Genomic DNA, 15891 nt, shown 5'->3' on the forward strand with positions numbered 1-15891 from the left:
TTTAACATTTTAATTTTTTTTTTATTTAACCTCAACATTAATTGATTACTTTTCAAATTAATTTTCAAAATTTAAAATTATACATCAATTAATATGAGTATTCTGATTAAATATTTATATTAATCATCATTTTTTACGAGCGTGTTAAAATAGACAAGTAATAAATAAAATATATGTTAAATATAGTGCAAAATTTGAGAATATGAAGTGATGTTTTTATGTTTTCATTTTGTATTTTAAAAAATAGTGTTTAACACCATCAACAACACATTAATTATTTTCTTTCAATTTTATTCATATTTAAATAACAATTTTTTAACTAACCAAGAAATGACATCTTTTTAAAGATATTTATTTATAAAAAAAAATAATATATTTTTAAAGAGTGTAAATAAATGATATCTTATGATTTGGGCGACGCACGCGCCGGGGTTACATCATACACAGGGCATCAACGCAACTACTCTTCGTCCCACAAAATATTGGAGCTTAAACCCCAGCAGAAAGTATTAAACAGTCTCCTGATAAATACCTCCGATGTTAGCTGCTGCTCAGGGAGAATTAACAATTGAGTTGGAGCAGCAAGAAGAATAAGAGATGGAGGCAAGTTCCGGTTATAAGGACTATGTAGCAGGCCTCATGGCCGGAGTTGCCACTGTTATCACCGGTCACCCTTTTGATACCGTGAAGGTGCATTTCTATTTTCAATTTGCCATCTTCTTTTTAACGTTGCTCGTTCATTGCATTTGGGATAAGGTTTTCCTAAATTCAGGAAGATCCACTTCTCAGTTCTCAATGCTACTTCGACGGAATATATAGTTTCTCTTTTTTAATTAAAATCTGTTTTCGTCCACTCGTTGTAATCAAGTTGCTCATCCTTGAAACTGAATATGCTTAATTAAGTGCACGTATAAACTTCTAATTCTGTTTTACTCGTTTAAAAGATATACCTGAGATTGTGCCATATCATATAGGTTATGCTTTATCAGTTGTTAGTGGTTGTAGATTGTAGTTCTGTGTGTGTCCTATTGAGATGAAGTTTAGCGAATTTAACAGCTTTGAATAACTATGAGTTTTGAAATATTTTAGCATGTATTTGTCAGGTGAGGCTTCAGAAGTACAACACTGAAGCAGGCGCAGTGAAGTACAAGAATGGTTTGCATTGTGCGACTAGAATATTACAAACAGAAGGAGTATTACTCTTTAACTTTTTCCAGATCTCTGTCTACCATTATCTATCCTGTTTGTTCAAATGTTGTTTAGCTAGGAAGTTCGGATCTGTTTACTTGGATGTTTTGGTTGTAGAACATGACACTCAAAATTATATGTCGAATTTTTCAGTTGTTTGCAATCCAGTACTTATTGTTGGATAATCCTTTTTTTCCTCTCAAAAGTAACATGCTGCTTGTATATATTTATAATGCCTGGGAGATGCACATTTGTATGTGACGTACATAGACACATGTTTATATGTGTCGGCATGCACAACAAAATTCTGGTTAACCAACTTGTATGAAGAAAACTGATATGAGGAAACAGCTTGTTTGTTGGCATCCCCAGAGTCCTGGTGTGCTGATCTTGGTTTGATCTGACAGGTTAAAGGGCTTTATCGAGGCGCTGCATCTTCCTTCATTGGCATGGCCTTTGAAAGCTCACTTTCTTTTGGCATTTATTCACAAACAAAACGGTTTCTTCAGGTTTGTTATGTGTTGATACATATTCTGCTTATTATCATTTAATTGCACTTTAATATGTTGCTTGTACAACCGATAAACTAGTAACTGCTGTTTAGATGCTTTTGCAACTACATGATGCAGGTAACTACTATTTTATGAACATCTCTTTTTTGCTTTTTTAAAGGGAGAAATAGATGGTGATAAGCCCCAGCCTCATGCAATAGTTCCTTCAGCAGCCTTTGGTGGAGCTATTATCAGCTTCATACTATGCCCGTCAGAACTGGTGAAGGTAAGGGATGCTAGAGTTCCTAACTTCCTGCTTTACTTGGAATACCATCTTTGTAATGTTGTTTTCCAGTGTAGGATGCAAGTTCAGGGCTCTGATTTTATGGTACCGAAGTCCACTAGATTTAGCGGGCCCCTTGAGTGTGCCCTTAAAACAGTTCAAGAAGAAGGGGTGAGAAATTTCTTGGTCTACGCTTCCATTTAGGCTTAAGCTGTGCCTTCAAACTGACAGAATCTCTCCAGCTTACCGGCATGTTTCGAGGAGGCCTCGCAACCTTACTGAGAGAATCTGTGGGCAATGCTGTCTTCTTTAGTACCTATGAATATACACGATATTTCATGCATCTACAGCTGAAAGGTGCTTCATCTGAGTCGAGGCAATTGATTGATGTTGGAGTTGGAATAATGAGTGGTGGTCTTGGTGGTATAGCAGTGAGTATTAGCGGTTGAAGTTAATTCCTTTTGGGTTCTGCTTACTTATTCTTTGATTAAGATACTGTTTGTACTCTCAATTTGGAAGTAACATATGTAATTACATTCGTTGTTCTGATTTTGCTTCAGTTCTGGTCTGCTGTTCTGCCATTGGATGTAGCAAAGACGATAATTCAAACTACCCCAGAGAAAAACCATTCGAGAAATCCCTTCTCGGTTCTAAATTTGGTATTTATCATAATCTCACTTTGAAATTTGAAATTCTAGAAAGTGCATGATTCAGTTAATTTTGGTAGATTTACAGGAGATCTGGACTTAGAGGATGCTATACAGGATTAGGTCCTACACTGGTAAGAGCTTTTCCTGCTAATGCAGCGGCTATTGTCGCATGGGAACTGTCTGCCAAGTTGTTGGGGATCAGGCGTGACCAATAATTTTTTTTTTGATGCTGCTTATTTCTTCTGGTTGCTGCTGGTTTAAAGCTTTAGTGTGCTTTTGACAAGGTTACCACATGATTTTTTTGTCATGACATTGCTGTATTACTAATAGTCTGTCATCTGTTTTATTTTATCAGTCTTTTAGTTACATTAATTTATCATCTGCAGTTCTGAGATTTATGGTTCTGTCTTTGGTGTTCCTCTATTCATAGATTAGTTTCTTAGCTAGGATTTGTGTGGTTATCATTGTTCAAACATAAATTGGTGATATATTCAAGATTTCATTGAGATGATTAGCTGCCAGATATTATTGAAGTTTCCTATGGTTAGAGAATTAATATCGAAGGAACTAACTGATAGCCTTTTGCATAAGCGGGACTACTTGATGATAGACACCTGTCTAGAACAGTTTTATCGTGGTTATAGAAAAAAAAAAAGAGCAGTTATGCCTTGCACATTTTCAGTTATGAAAGATGGCATTACTAATATGAAATTCTCCCTCATTACATTTGCCATTTCTAAAAAAATGTAATTCTCCTCATTGCATGCTGCATGAATTGGTGTATTATGCATATTCTGTGGCTGTCAAATGTAATTCAAACTAGCATTTAGCAACTTTGTTGGTCATCGTCAGCCTTCCTTCTGCAAGGAAGGATCAGATATCTGGAGCTTGGTTTATGTTTCCTCTAATAATGATCTTCCACTGCATAAATATCTTAAGAAATGATTGAGTTGTTAAATCTTCTAGGCTTTTAAATCTAGAAGATTTAACTCCTTTCCTCAAGATTTTGCAGTCTGATGTGAAAATACAGTAATATTAGACAATCTTGCGCCAGTAAGCAGCAGCAAAGAGAAGTAAATATTTTATACTTCAGATATAAAGTTAACGTTTAGGCACTGAGTGGAGACCAACATTACAAGACTCTGCAGCAACTCTTTTAGTCATAATACATAAACATATCATTAACTTGACATCATTTGACAACTATGACCCTTAACTTTAGATGTGCACAAGTAGACACTTAAACTTGTATAAAATTGAACAAATTGACACATTCATCCTACATGACAGCCTACATGAAAATTTTGTGTCCTACATGGCGTTCGATGTGTATCATGCCATGTAGAACAAGTGTGTCTACTTGTTCAATTTTATAAGTTTAAGTGCCTACTTGTGCACATCCAAAGTTAAGGGTCATAGTTGTCGACTGACGCCAAGTTAAGAGTCATATTTATGTATTATGTCATTCTTTTATGTAGGACAACTTATTTTGCTCTTGAAGAACTTGGCCCTGTGAGGTTTCAGCATATTTTTGGCACCTTCAGGTATATCATTCGGTAGATGTTAGTATAGCATGTGATACAAAGTCTATGCAGGATTGGTACTTCAACACACTGTCTTTTGGGCCTAACACAAGTCATTTTAGGGGCTAAATATTAATAAGGGGAAGAACTCCAAAAGATGTCAACATAGTTTTGAAGATATTTGGTACATGCTTTGTCCTAGAAGTTTCTCTGTTTTTCCATTGATGGCCAATTTGAAGTTTGATTGTTGCTGTTTTAAAAGAAATTGTGATCATTTGGCGTTTGTGTCTTATTGTTTAAGTTCCACTTACCATTGTTTGGTATGTTAGCGGTCTCATTTATATTTGATGATGTACGATAAATAAAATTGTAAACCGTAATACTTTTAGGGCTTGTTTGATCGGGGAACAAGTTATCCCAGGATTCATATCCCACCTTTAATGTGGGATAAAAATAACACTACAATCCCGGGATAACTAATCAGTGGATAAGTTATCCTGCAATTTTATCCCAATTAAACATGGGAATGACGGATAAACTCATCCGAAAATCAATCCCAAGATATCCCTTAACCCTCATGCCAAATGAGCCCTTACGCTTTTAGCTTAAAACCTCTTGGATCATACATTGATCTCAATCAAAACACATTTTTGCCAACTCAAACATGCCTGAGATAGGTCAAACTCTGAAAGATGCCTCAATTTAACAGGGCATGCATACTTATTTATCTCATAGAAATTATGTTTATAAACCCATTGAGAGTTGTTCTGTTCCCATAAGCCAAGAGGCATCTCAAAACATAGAACCTAACTTCTGGAAATACATGGCCCAAAGGCTTTGGTCTAGTGGTCAGAGCACAAGTTGTGATGTGTGTAGGCGCACGTTCACGAGTTCGAACCCTGTCACAGACAAAACCTGCAATTTAAATGGAGAGAAGTACAGGGAGGACCCATTATTCACCAAGTTTGGATTGTGCGCCACTTCCCCTCGGGAATTTCGTGGTTATCAAAACAAAAAAAGAAGTTATGGAAGTGCAGGAATTATAACAACAAGAGAAAAATAATAATAAAAACCTCATAAAGTGAGTTGGAATGTCAACATGGATATGCATTCATACTACAAATATTTCATTTTTCGAATACTAGCAGACAGTGCCAACGGCTTATTCTTTTTGTCCTTCCCTTTACACAAGGGAAATGAAAGTACTATTAGCTAGATACTTGAAGGTCACAAATAACAATTTGCTTAGAAATCCGGGAATTGACAGAAGATAGAGAGCATGCTTAACCCACATCTTGTTTATGTTGCTTCAGAAAGTAGGTTATTTGGCTGCCATTGATGCTGATGCTTCTTCAGCCCAAATTTTCTCCATGAGAGTCATATGTAATTTTACGGCGGCGCTCATTGTGACCTGCCAAACGCCTTCGGCAACTCCTCTTAGCATCATCAAACTCTGCTAACAGATGAAATCTGCACCTCATCATGCGAACAATTGAAAATTCACATTAAAAGCTCTGTTTTGCCCCTGCTCATTAGAAAATGATATACTCCTATACTTGGGAATCTGAAAGCAGCTGATTAGAAAATACATGAGATGGCTGTGGATGTGGCAGCAGCTACAGTTTCTTGGCTGATTAGATACACTACATACTTTCATAGGAAGTAGAATCTTATTTAGAATACCTCGTTGTCAGATGGATGAATTTGGAACAAAAAATTTGTCTGAAGGATAATCTCTGTTTGCATGTGCAAAAGTTAATTCTTTCCCTTACCAGTATTTGTCTCTCCCTTCAAAGAAAACAAAAGAATCTTTTGTATACAATTTCAGTTGGAGTAAAGCTTACCTTCTACTACCTAAAGAAGGGACGATCAAGAAGCCCTATCGCAACCATACAGACCATTCTCCATGTTAGCAATATTTATTCACATTTTTTTGGTCAACTTGAAGACCCATTGGACAGTGAGATTAATTCTAAGAAGTCATCATCATTGCTTGATTTGGCTTTTGTTCCATAACAAGGAAACCTAGAGGTTAACAACTATCTCTTAATTGGATGTAGCCATAATCTTAATAACCACATTTCAAAGTTAATAGTCTAGAAATGTCAATGGATTAATTAAAAGATCCAGTAGTGTCTTGGATTCATTGTTATATCACGATTTAAAAGACTCACTTTTGCTTTTTCACAGTTTATGATAAAATAAATGATATGCATAGGATATTGTATAAAATTGATTGTTGCTGTTGTACTTTCGTGTCTCTATGTATTAGTTTTTGCCTGTGTTATTGGTATTGGTTCTTGATATTAGGATTCCCATATGTTGCACAAAATGAATCAACACTCAAGCTTAAATTACCTTCTTCTTTGTTTATTGGCTAATTGATGTTTTGATTAATGTTCCTCATGACTTAAATCTAAGAAAAACTGTTTGATGAGTGCACATAATTAGTTTCCAAGATATCTCCACTATACAACTCGGAAGGCACGGATAATCATCAGAAATTAGGGGTTACTTACCTGCTACATTGCTGACAGAATCGCTTCTGGAGTCCACTAATAAGTACTATTGGAGACTTTGAATGGAACTCACACACCTTGTGGCGGCGATGGTATGGCTTGGCATCTGCCATATCTGCAGTGCACTGATCGACCTGGCAAGAAGGATGTGCCGACCCTTCACCAACTAGCTTCCTACCAGAGAGAGTCAATACCCTTTTTCTTTTGCTATCCTCTTCAACACTTCCATGTTCATCCTCTTCCTTTTCAGCTTCAGTAATGCTTCTCTTCCCTTCCCATTTGTTAGTTTCCATCCCTGTGAGGAGAACCTATTGGGCCAAAATAGAGTGAGGAAGCCAGATAAAAGAGTATGAAACTTGAACAAAGGTAAAAAAAGAAAGGTAAGTACGTGTGAGGACCACCAGTTCCATATTTTTCCTCCTATGTGAAGTCTAGTAAGTGTCTAAGTGGAGATGCTTTGGTGTTAAGATGAACTAAAGATTCTGATTGGTGTTCCGTACAGAAGTGGGCCAGGAAAGGTGGAATTAAATTGAAAGTTGAAACTACTACCGGCCTCAACTTTTAACATGAACTAGCTTTAATGCAGAGAGAAATGTGACCATTCCTTAACATAGTACATGAGACGTGAAGAGCATTTATGATGACTTTGCTAAAGTTCTTTTCAAGGTCTACTATTGAATTTACTCCTAGGTAGTTACTCCACTAACTTTTTGTCAAGGTTTTTTTGGGCAGTCAGTTAGCCTCTCAGCGTTCAGTATTCACTGTTTTATGATGTAAAGAAGCTGATAGAACATCCAATTTAGTGCTTGCTGGTTGGTGGTCACAAGATATTTTGACCAATTAGCCGAGGAGTTGTGTCAACCATAGACCAAAGCCAGTGGTTTGTAGTGAATTGCTCACTCTTTTCCTCTAGCTTTGGAGGGATCAAAAGAGTTTGGCACGTTTACTCTTTTTCACTTGTGATAAGGGTATGCATTGTAATTGGTTGAAGTTACTTCTTTTTCTGATATTTTCGAGTTTAATTTAAACTCCGTAATAGCCATCTAACATAGTTTATGGTAGTTCTTTATGTAGTAGATTCCGAAGGGAGTCGACTAAACTATAATTTGCACTATTATAATACTGCAAGTTGGTCTCTCAGTTGTCCATGTCGGTCCAGTAGAGTGCTCAATTGTTGCACTGGCTCTCCATTATCACTAGATGTCTAATTCATCTACCTAAATCCATCATTATCTTAGTTAACCAAAAAGGAAAAAAAACATCATTATCTTGCACAGTTACATTACTCAAAATGAATTAACAAATGACTGCAGTAACCCCTACTTGGTAGTCACTGCAGTAACCCCTACTTGGTAGTCCTTTTCAAGCAAGGAGAGTCTTGTACTCTAAACATAGTGTATTATGTTTTATTTATTGGAAGTGAACGGTATAGAATTGCATGGTTCAGTGAATCTATAAATTAGTCGTGTATGATTTTGCCGTCTAATTTTTGTGATATGGACTTTGTTAAATGGTTTTATATCATATTTGCCTTTTTTCTTCTTCTTGAGGTGGATACACTTTTGTTTTAATAATTGTGGGCACCTAGCTTTTTAGTGTCACAGCTAGGTATTAAATTGATAGTGCACTAATACAAAGACAACTCTGTTGCTATTAACCATATGAATGAAATTCCAAATTAAATTATATATCGGTAATTCATAAGTGTGTATTATTGTTTTATAGCTTAATGGTTCCCCAAAATGACCTTATTTGTATATTCCTCATTACTGCTCCCTCTCTCGCTTCGATCAGTTTTTTTCTTTCCTATCAAAAATTTTTCTATCGAGATAGGCAAGTAGAGGAAGAACTAGACGTATCTTAGTAGGCAAAGACAGGTTAGAATGAATAACTTGTGTGTAGGCAGGATGGATGGGACAGAAGTATTCCAACTATATATTCCCTTGTTGTCGAAGGAATGACAATTGACAATGAAGCGTGACGAGAACTTTCTAGGGAGGACGTGGTGAGAAAGAATAGGCAAACTCTTCAATTTTTCTTTTACACTTAAATGGAATGTACTTTATTAGCCGGTTATGGATAATTATTAGTGAAGGGAGGCTAACAAACTGATAGACAAATGACAAAGGGACTCCATGATTGGAAGAAAACAAAACAAGGTTAGGACATGGGCTGAAAAAGAAGTGAGGTTATTACTTATGAGTATAACTAATCATCATTAATAAAGAAGTAATCTTTTTGAAGGGCATAATACATGATAAGTCCCTTAATTTGTCAGGATATTCTGGTTAGATACTTCAATAAGTCTTATTTTAACTGAACACCTAAATTTCTAATAAAATGTTCCAAGTAGTCACGTTAAATTTTAAATTTTGAATGAACTTTTGCACGTGTTTTTATTTGTCTATCGCATAATTAAGTTAACCACATAAATATGTCATCTCATAATAATATGTATCAACCTCAAGAAGAAAATATTTAAAGTTTTATATCTTATTGAGGTAAATGTGTGATTAAAAAAATATGTGGTTAACTTAACAATCTAGTATAGGAATAACAACGAACCGGAAGTGTCAGATTAAAACACTTCATCAATTGAAACAACGGGTAATTCGAGTTTTTAAACAAAAGTATTCTGATAATTTTAAGGAGTTCATCTTGTATTATACCTTTTAAATCATGTAATATAGCTAGGCAGAGGTGGAACTTCCTGAAATTTCCTGTTTAGAGCCTCTAGTTCTAATTTTCTTATTTTGTATTTTAATTATGTCTGTACGGATTAACACGATACAAGATGAGGTAACATAATAAATGATAGCTGTTGAAATAACTTGTTTCTTATTACTGTTATTCTTGTAAGTGTCATTTGTGATGTAGCTAACAAAATTAGTTACAATTTGTTATGAGGTCAGTTAAAATGGAACTTTCTAGAAGTAGGTTAGCTGGACCTATAACAGTACTAGCCATCAATTATGATTAAAAAAAGATAATTCAATTTAGATTCAATGAAATAGTGATCCTCTTTTTCTCTTCCAATATCTCTGTAGCAGCTTAGAAAATTCATCAATGGTGAACTTATTCACCATAAATTCTACATACATAACTACAAATTAACATGGTATCAGAGCGGCGATCTCACCTTCAGCTGAGCTTAGGAATTTGAGTTAATCGCAATCAATTAGTTTAGGAAATGACAGGAGAACAATGTGCTACAGATGGAAGTTCCAGCTGCAACAAAAATTAATCATCATCATCCTCTCTATCTTTAAGCTTCTGATTCTCCAGACTTAGTAATAACTCCGATCAAACTCACAGGACCAGAGAACTACTCTCTATGGAGCAAATCGATGAAACTAGCACTGCGAGGCAAAGTAAAACTTGGATTTGTGGATGGAAACTGCACAAAGAGTAAGTTTAAAGGAGACCTAGAAGCGTAATGGGAAAAATTTAATGCAATTGTGTTATCATGGATAGGAAGTACTGTTACAGCTGATTTGATGCCAAGCATAGTTTATGCTTCAATTGCGAAGAAGGTATGGGATGAATACAAGGAGCGTTTTGATAGATCGAATTTGACGAGGATTTATTATTTGTGCGCAGAAATTGCTAATTTGAAACAAGGAACAGACTCTGTGACAAGCTATTATTCCAAAATGAAGAATCTATGAAACGAGCTTGATGTAATTGTTTCACTGCCTGCTTGTGATTGTGAAGAATCCAATGCTTATATAAACCATTGGAAGTCACAACGATTGTTACAGTTCCTTATGGGTCTTAATGAGAGTTATAGCAATTTGAGAAGTCACATTTTATCTCGCATTGCTAGTGTAACTGTGAACGAAGCTTATGCTACCATGGCTCAAGACGAAAGCCAAAGATTATTAGGAGTGGTTGATGCTCAGAAGGATCCTTTGACTATGATGACAGGAAGGCCACAAGGTTACAGATCTAGAAAACCTGGAGGTTCTGGAGGGTTGGTGGAACTGGAAGAGGCTATGGAGGTTCTGGAGGAGCTGGAATACCTTGTATACATTGTGGATACAAAGGTCATCTAAAGTAGAATTGTTACAGGGTAGTTGACTATCCTTCTGACTTCGTAAGTAAGAGAAAAACTTCCCAACAAAATGCACAAACACAGTCTAGTCAGGGCAAACCTACAGTCAACACTAGCACCAATACAAATTCAGAAGTTCCACAAAGAACTTGTCCAGATGCTTCCTCTTCCAGTTCAGGATCAGGTTACTTTCTCACTGAACAGCAATATCAGGAATTGCTTGGGAAGAAGGATCACACGACCTCCACTAGTGAATGTGTGTCTAACATGACAGGTATACATTCTTCACTGTCAAATGTTTTTGCATATGAATGGATTGTTGATTCTGGAGCCTCTCATCATACTATACCTTGTAATGATTTGTTGTTTGACATTAAGAAACTCGACAACCATATTAGTGACAAAGTTCAGGTGCCTACTGGTGGGAGATGTCAAATCACAAGTGCAGGGAATGCTACTATTTTTGGAACATCAAAGATACAGAATGTTATACCATTTCCTGATTTCAAATTTAACCTACTCTCAGTGTCTAAAATAACTAAGGACTTATCATGTGTTGTTCTATTCTTTCCTGATTTTTGTGTATTTCAGGGACTCTACAATGGCAAGGTCTTGGGGATTGGTAGAGAAAATGATGGGTTATACCTCTTAAAGGAACATGTCACTCCTACTACAAATACTGTCAGTTTCAAACATCAAGCAGAAGGTGTTCTTTGGCATCTCAGATTGGGACATCCTTCCTCAACTGTGATGCATCAAATTCCTTCTATTTCCAAATATGTTAGAAATAATATACAAGATAAATGTCATATTTTTCTTTTTGCTAAACATCATAGATCAAGCTTCCCTCCTAGTTCTAGTAAAACACTTGCTTGTTTTGACTTGATTCATGTAGATTTGTGGGGGGCCTATAGAAAGCCTTCATATGATAATAAATACTACTTTGTGCTATTGTTGATGACTACAACAAATATACATGGATTTGTCTGCTCCATTATAAACATGAGGTCCATATTGTCTTGAAGAATTTTCTTTGTATGATTAAAACTCAGTTTAGTGTCAATGTGAAGTCCTTAAGGTCTGACAATGGAACTGAACTCTTTAACACTCATTGCATGCAATTATTGGCCTCACATGGCATAATTCACCAAAGCAGTTGTCCTTACACTCCTCAACAGAATGGTATTGTGGAGAGAAAACATCGGCACATTTTAGAAAAGGCTAGAGCTCTTAAATTTCAAAGTGGAGTTCCTATCAGTTTTTGGGGTGATTGTGTTAGAACTTCAATGTACTTGATTAATAAGTTACCTTCTCCAGTTTTGAATGGAAAGACACACTATGAACTAATGTATGGAAAGATACCTATTCTTGACCACTTAAAGGTGTTAGGTTGTTTATGTTATGCTAGCAAATTACCTAGAAGTGACAAGTTTGGTGTAAGGGCAAAGAAGGTTGTTTTGGTTGGCTATTTTGAAACTCAAAAGGAGTACAGATTATATGATTTGGAGGATAAGAGCTTCTTTGTAAATAGGGATGTTGATTTCAGATCTTTCCTTTTAAGATAGATGTAACATCAGATTTGGACATGTTCCATGTAACTCCTATTGATCACTGCCATCCTCCTACTGCTTCCAACCCCTTAAATGTTGACAAGGACACTCAGCCTTTGCCTGACTTAGTTGACAATATGCAAGATGACACCTTGTCAGATTCTATTTTACCTCATGATGGGGGTGCAGATGGCTAATCTGGAAGATACAACAGTGCAAGATGCTGTTGATTCAATTTCTACAGTTTCTGCTCCTGCTCGCAGTAGACCAATCAGAGCAACCAGGCCTCCAATATGGCTTAGTGACTATGTTACTGTTGTTACGCCTAAATGGTCATACTCATATCCAATTTCTCAACATGTTTCTTAGGATCATTTGTCTTCCACTTATCAGATATATTTGGCAAATGTATCTATTCTCACTGAACCAACCTCTTTCAAATAGCTTCTCAAGATCCTAGATGGGTTCATGCAATGCAACATGAGATAGATGCTCTAGAAGCTAATCATACTTGGGAGTTGACTATTTTACCTGTTGGTCAGAAAACTATAGGTTCTAAATGGGTATATAAGATCAAATATAAAGCTAATGGTAAGGTGGACAAGTTTAAAGCAAGGCTTGTGGCTAAGGGATATACTCAAAGAGAAGGTTTAGACTATCATGAAACTTTTTCTCCAGTAGCAAAGATGGTTTCAGTCAGGATTGTGATCAGTGTTGCTGCATCTAAGGAATGGGATTTTGTTCACATGGATGTGAGTAATGCTTTCCTTTAAGGAGACTTGGATGAAGTTGTCTGTATAGATCTCCCTCAAGGTTTCCATAGACAGGGGGAGACTAGAGTGTGTAGGCTCTTGAAGTCTTTGTATGGCCTTAAAAATGCTTCAAGACAATGGAATATTAAACTCACATCAGCCCTCTTGGCTGACAATTACAAACAAAGCTCCTATGATCATTCATTGTTTACCAAGAAGCAAGGAACAAGTATTGTGGTTATTCTTATATATGTAGATGACCTTGTTATTACTGGAAACAATCAAGACCTTATCTATGAGGCAAAACAGTATCTCCACAGCAAATTCAAAGTCAAGGACCTAGGACCACTTACTTATTTCCTAGGGATAGAAATAATGAGGTCCAAACATAGAGCCTTACTCAATCAAAGGAAGTATGCATTAGAAGTCATTTCTAATGCTGGTTTGAGTGAAGCCAAACCAGCTTCCACCCCGTTGAAAGCTAATATCAAACTCACAAGTGTAGCCTATGATGATCACCTAGGAAATATGATTGAAGACCCTTTATTGAAAGATATTTCAGCTTATCGAAGACTAGTTAGAAAGCTGATATATCTGACTATAATAAGACCTGATATCTGTTTTGATGTACAACTTCTAAGTCAGTTCATGCAGCAACGTAAGAATTCTCATTGGGATGTAGCACTCAGGATAGTTAGATATCTCAAACACTCTCATGGATTAGGTGTTTTTTATGAAGAAAGGTTCTGAACTAAAGTTGTGTGCCTGTTGTGATTCAGACTGGGCAGCTTGCCCCAACACTAGGAGATCTGTGACAGGGTATGTTATTCAACTTGGAGGCTCATTGATCTCTTCGAAATCGAAGAAGCAACACATAGTTAGTCGAAGCTCAGCAGAGTCTGAATACAGAAGCATGGCTGCAGTTATGTCAGAAGTCATTTGGTTGATTGGATTCTTACCAGATATTGGAGTTAATGTTCCTACTTCTATAGAGCTATTCTGTGTGTTGACACCCAATTTTGACCGACCTTTAACCATTTTTTAGGATTATATTCGACTAAATACGTATTTTAAAATTTACTTAAAGTTTTGAAGTTTTAGTCGATTTTTCTCAAAAAATTATATATTTTAGTATCGTTTACTTTATAAAATTATTGTAAATATTATTTCAAATTGTTTTATAATAATTCTTCAATTATACAAAAAATATTTTAATGTATGTAGTATTTTAGAAATTATTTAAGTTCTAGCCTATTTTATTCTAATTTCTTTCAATTCTAACCACTCCAATTAAAGTTTTATTACAATCATAGCATCTTTTCCTTTCAATTCTAGCCAATTTTAATTGCAATTTTAGCCATTCCGTATATAACTCATCTAATTTCAAGAAATCATCTTTTGATCTCATCCGTCTATTTAATTAATAAATCCTAGATCAAATCCTAACCCTTCATCTCTATCTAAATCGACGGTTGTGATTAAATCTCCATTCTCTTTCTTCAACACCAAAAGACCCTAAAACCTAAAATTTTAATTCATTCTCTTCCTCCCCCCCTCTCCAAGCCGCCTCTCCTCTCTCTCTCTCTCTCTCTCTCCGCCCCCTCTTCCTCTCCAAGCAGCCGCCGGAAGCAGCAGCTTCCAGGCGCACCTCTCTCTCCCGTCGCTCTCCCTCTCTTCTTCTCCCTCCCATCGCTCCTCTCTTCCCCTCTCCAGCCGCCTTTCTCCCTCTCCTCCATTTTTCTCCTTCTCTTCCTCCCCTCTCTCCAGCAGCCGCCCCATTTCCTCCATTCTCGCCGGCGATAATCGCCACCCTCAAACAGCCGCCACCCCCTCTTCTTCTCCCTCTTCCGTCGTCCCTTCTCCTCTCTTCCTCCCCTCTCCCATCGCCTCCTCCCTTTTTTTCCTCTCACCAGCCACTGCCTCCCTCTTTCTCCCTCTCGTCTTCCTCCATCTCTCTCTCCTCGTTGTCTCTCTCGCAAATGGTGAGCAACCGCTCCGACGCACGCAGCAGCAGCAACGTCAGCCACCAGCCCCCACCGGCGAAGAAGACACAGCCAACAACCATTGGCAAACACTCTGAGCGAAGAATATGGATAAGGGCAGATCTTTATAGATCTGTCCGAGGTATTCTTTTATTCATATAGTAGTCTCAAATCATTGTGTGTATGGGCTGATTTGTTCTTGAAATTTATTTCGCTTCTTGAATCCATGTTCAAATTATTTTACTCCCCTAATAGCTTCTAATTTGCTATGAACGCTTGCTAATTTGAGCAATTTTGGATGTGCTAAATCATTATTTGACCCTTTACTTCAGTCGATTGATGCCCATTGTATCTATGGTAAAAGTTTGGTTATCTAATGTGGTGTGTAAAATCTGGAAATTATCTTAATTGGTATATCTTTGAGATATTGAATATTGTGTGACATTGTAATTATGTCGAAATTTTTTTTCACCCTTTTCATCTAAGTTAGAGTATAACTAATTAATTGAAATGATGTCTTAATGCTCGCTTATGTGTTGATAGTTTAACCTTTTGTTTTGATTGATGAATGGGTCATTCACTCGTTTAGCTGAACTAATTATTTTCTTGGCAATTTGCTCATTCATCTAACTACGGTAAGTCAACATTATTTGTGAACATTCATTATATTTAGGCTAAATCTCAATAATTTGGTGACTCCTCAATTGATCTTTTTGCCTTGCTCTGGCCTCTTTTCTTATTTGATAAGAAAATTTTAAAATTCATCCATTTTGGCTCCTCTTTATTTAAAGAAAATAATATTAATTAATCTCTCTTTCCTTTAATATTTGGCTTTGATTAATTCTAATTTGTTGTTTATGACAACCTTATTATTCCCTTGTCATATTAGTTGATCATAT

The 15891-nt window shown here is 36.3% G+C and overlaps 3 protein-coding genes and 1 long non-coding RNA gene across 10 annotated transcripts; 2 read left to right on the top strand and 2 right to left on the bottom strand.

Annotated features, from left to right (window-relative positions):
* The first annotated feature begins 385 nt into the window (after window positions 1–385).
* On the top strand, window positions 386–2984 carry LOC101257328 (mitochondrial arginine transporter BAC1). 4 transcript variants are annotated; one of them, XM_004232856.5, is made up of 8 exons: window positions 386–690; window positions 1104–1193; window positions 1596–1697; window positions 1861–1965; window positions 2035–2133; window positions 2205–2393; window positions 2523–2621; window positions 2690–2984. In XM_004232856.5, exons 1-8 carry the CDS (start codon window positions 598–600, stop codon window positions 2825–2827), a joined length of 915 nt encoding a protein of 304 aa, XP_004232904.1. In that variant the 5' UTR covers window positions 386–597; the 3' UTR covers window positions 2828–2984. The 4 variants fall into 4 exon arrangements, with proteins under 4 accessions (XP_004232904.1, XP_069149752.1, XP_010316765.1 ...); XM_069293651.1 differs by having other exon boundaries at window positions 2698–2984; XM_010318463.4 differs by having other exon boundaries at window positions 1861–2133.
* Window positions 2985–4024: 1040 nt separating this feature from the next.
* Window positions 4025–4524, top strand: LOC138341805 (uncharacterized). The gene is made up of 2 exons (XR_011214747.1): window positions 4025–4156; window positions 4258–4524. It is a non-coding gene; the product is annotated as an uncharacterized lncRNA (long non-coding RNA).
* A 671-nt stretch (window positions 4525–5195) lies between these two features.
* Window positions 5196–7741, bottom strand: SPL-CNR (SQUAMOSA promoter binding protein-like). Of its 4 annotated transcripts, none has more exons than XM_026029045.2 (4): window positions 7043–7741; window positions 6655–6962; window positions 5819–5923; window positions 5196–5709 (listed from the first exon to the last, which is right to left on the bottom strand). In XM_026029045.2, exons 2-4 carry the CDS (start codon window positions 6945–6947, stop codon window positions 5616–5618), a joined length of 492 nt encoding a protein of 163 aa, XP_025884830.1. In that variant the 5' UTR covers window positions 6948–6962; window positions 7043–7741; the 3' UTR covers window positions 5196–5615. The 4 variants fall into 4 exon arrangements, with proteins under 4 accessions (XP_025884830.1, XP_025884831.1, XP_069149223.1 ...); XM_026029046.2 differs by having other exon boundaries at window positions 7362–7571; XM_069293122.1 differs by lacking the exon at window positions 5819–5923 and having other exon boundaries at window positions 5196–5605.
* Window positions 7742–14545: 6804 nt separating this feature from the next.
* LOC138342181 (uncharacterized) lies at window positions 14546–15618 on the bottom strand. The gene is made up of 2 exons (XM_069294387.1): window positions 15542–15618; window positions 14546–15086 (listed from the first exon to the last, which is right to left on the bottom strand). Exons 1-2 carry the CDS (start codon window positions 15616–15618, stop codon window positions 14546–14548), a joined length of 618 nt encoding a protein of 205 aa, XP_069150488.1.
* Between the last annotated feature and the right edge of the window lie 273 nt (window positions 15619–15891).

The sequence above is a fragment of the Solanum lycopersicum genome, chromosome 2 (assembly GCF_036512215.1).
Source record: "Solanum lycopersicum chromosome 2, SLM_r2.1".
Lineage (NCBI taxonomy): Eukaryota > Viridiplantae > Streptophyta > Magnoliopsida > Solanales > Solanaceae > Solanum > Solanum lycopersicum.

Coding starts and splice junctions, on each gene's coding strand:
- LOC101257328 (XM_010318463.4), top strand. CDS start 598: ATGGAGGCAAGTTCCGGTTATAAGGACTATGTAGCAGGCCTCATGGCC. Junction 1,194..1,595: donor GAATATTACAAACAGAAGGA/GTATTACTCTTT, acceptor TTGATCTGACAG/GTTAAAGGGCTTTATCGAGG. Junction 2,394..2,522: donor GTGGTCTTGGTGGTATAGCA/GTGAGTATTAGC, acceptor ATTTTGCTTCAG/TTCTGGTCTGCTGTTCTGCC.
- SPL-CNR (XM_026029045.2), bottom strand. CDS start 6,947: ATGGAAACTAACAAATGGGAAGGGAAGAGAAGCATTACTGAAGCTGAA. Junction 5,924..6,654: donor TTCTGTCAGCAATGTAGCAG/GTAAGTAACCCC, acceptor TTTTCTTTGAAG/GGAGAGACAAATACTGGTAA. Junction 5,710..5,818: donor TTCATCCATCTGACAACGAG/GTATTCTAAATA, acceptor TTTTCTAATCAG/CTGCTTTCAGATTCCCAAGT.
- LOC138342181 (XM_069294387.1), bottom strand. CDS start 15,618: ATGAATGAGCAAATTGCCAAGAAAATAATTAGTTCAGCTAAACGAGTG. Junction 15,087..15,541: donor TTCATCAATCAAAACAAAAG/GTTAAACTATCA, acceptor TTCTTCGCTCAG/AGTGTTTGCCAATGGTTGTT.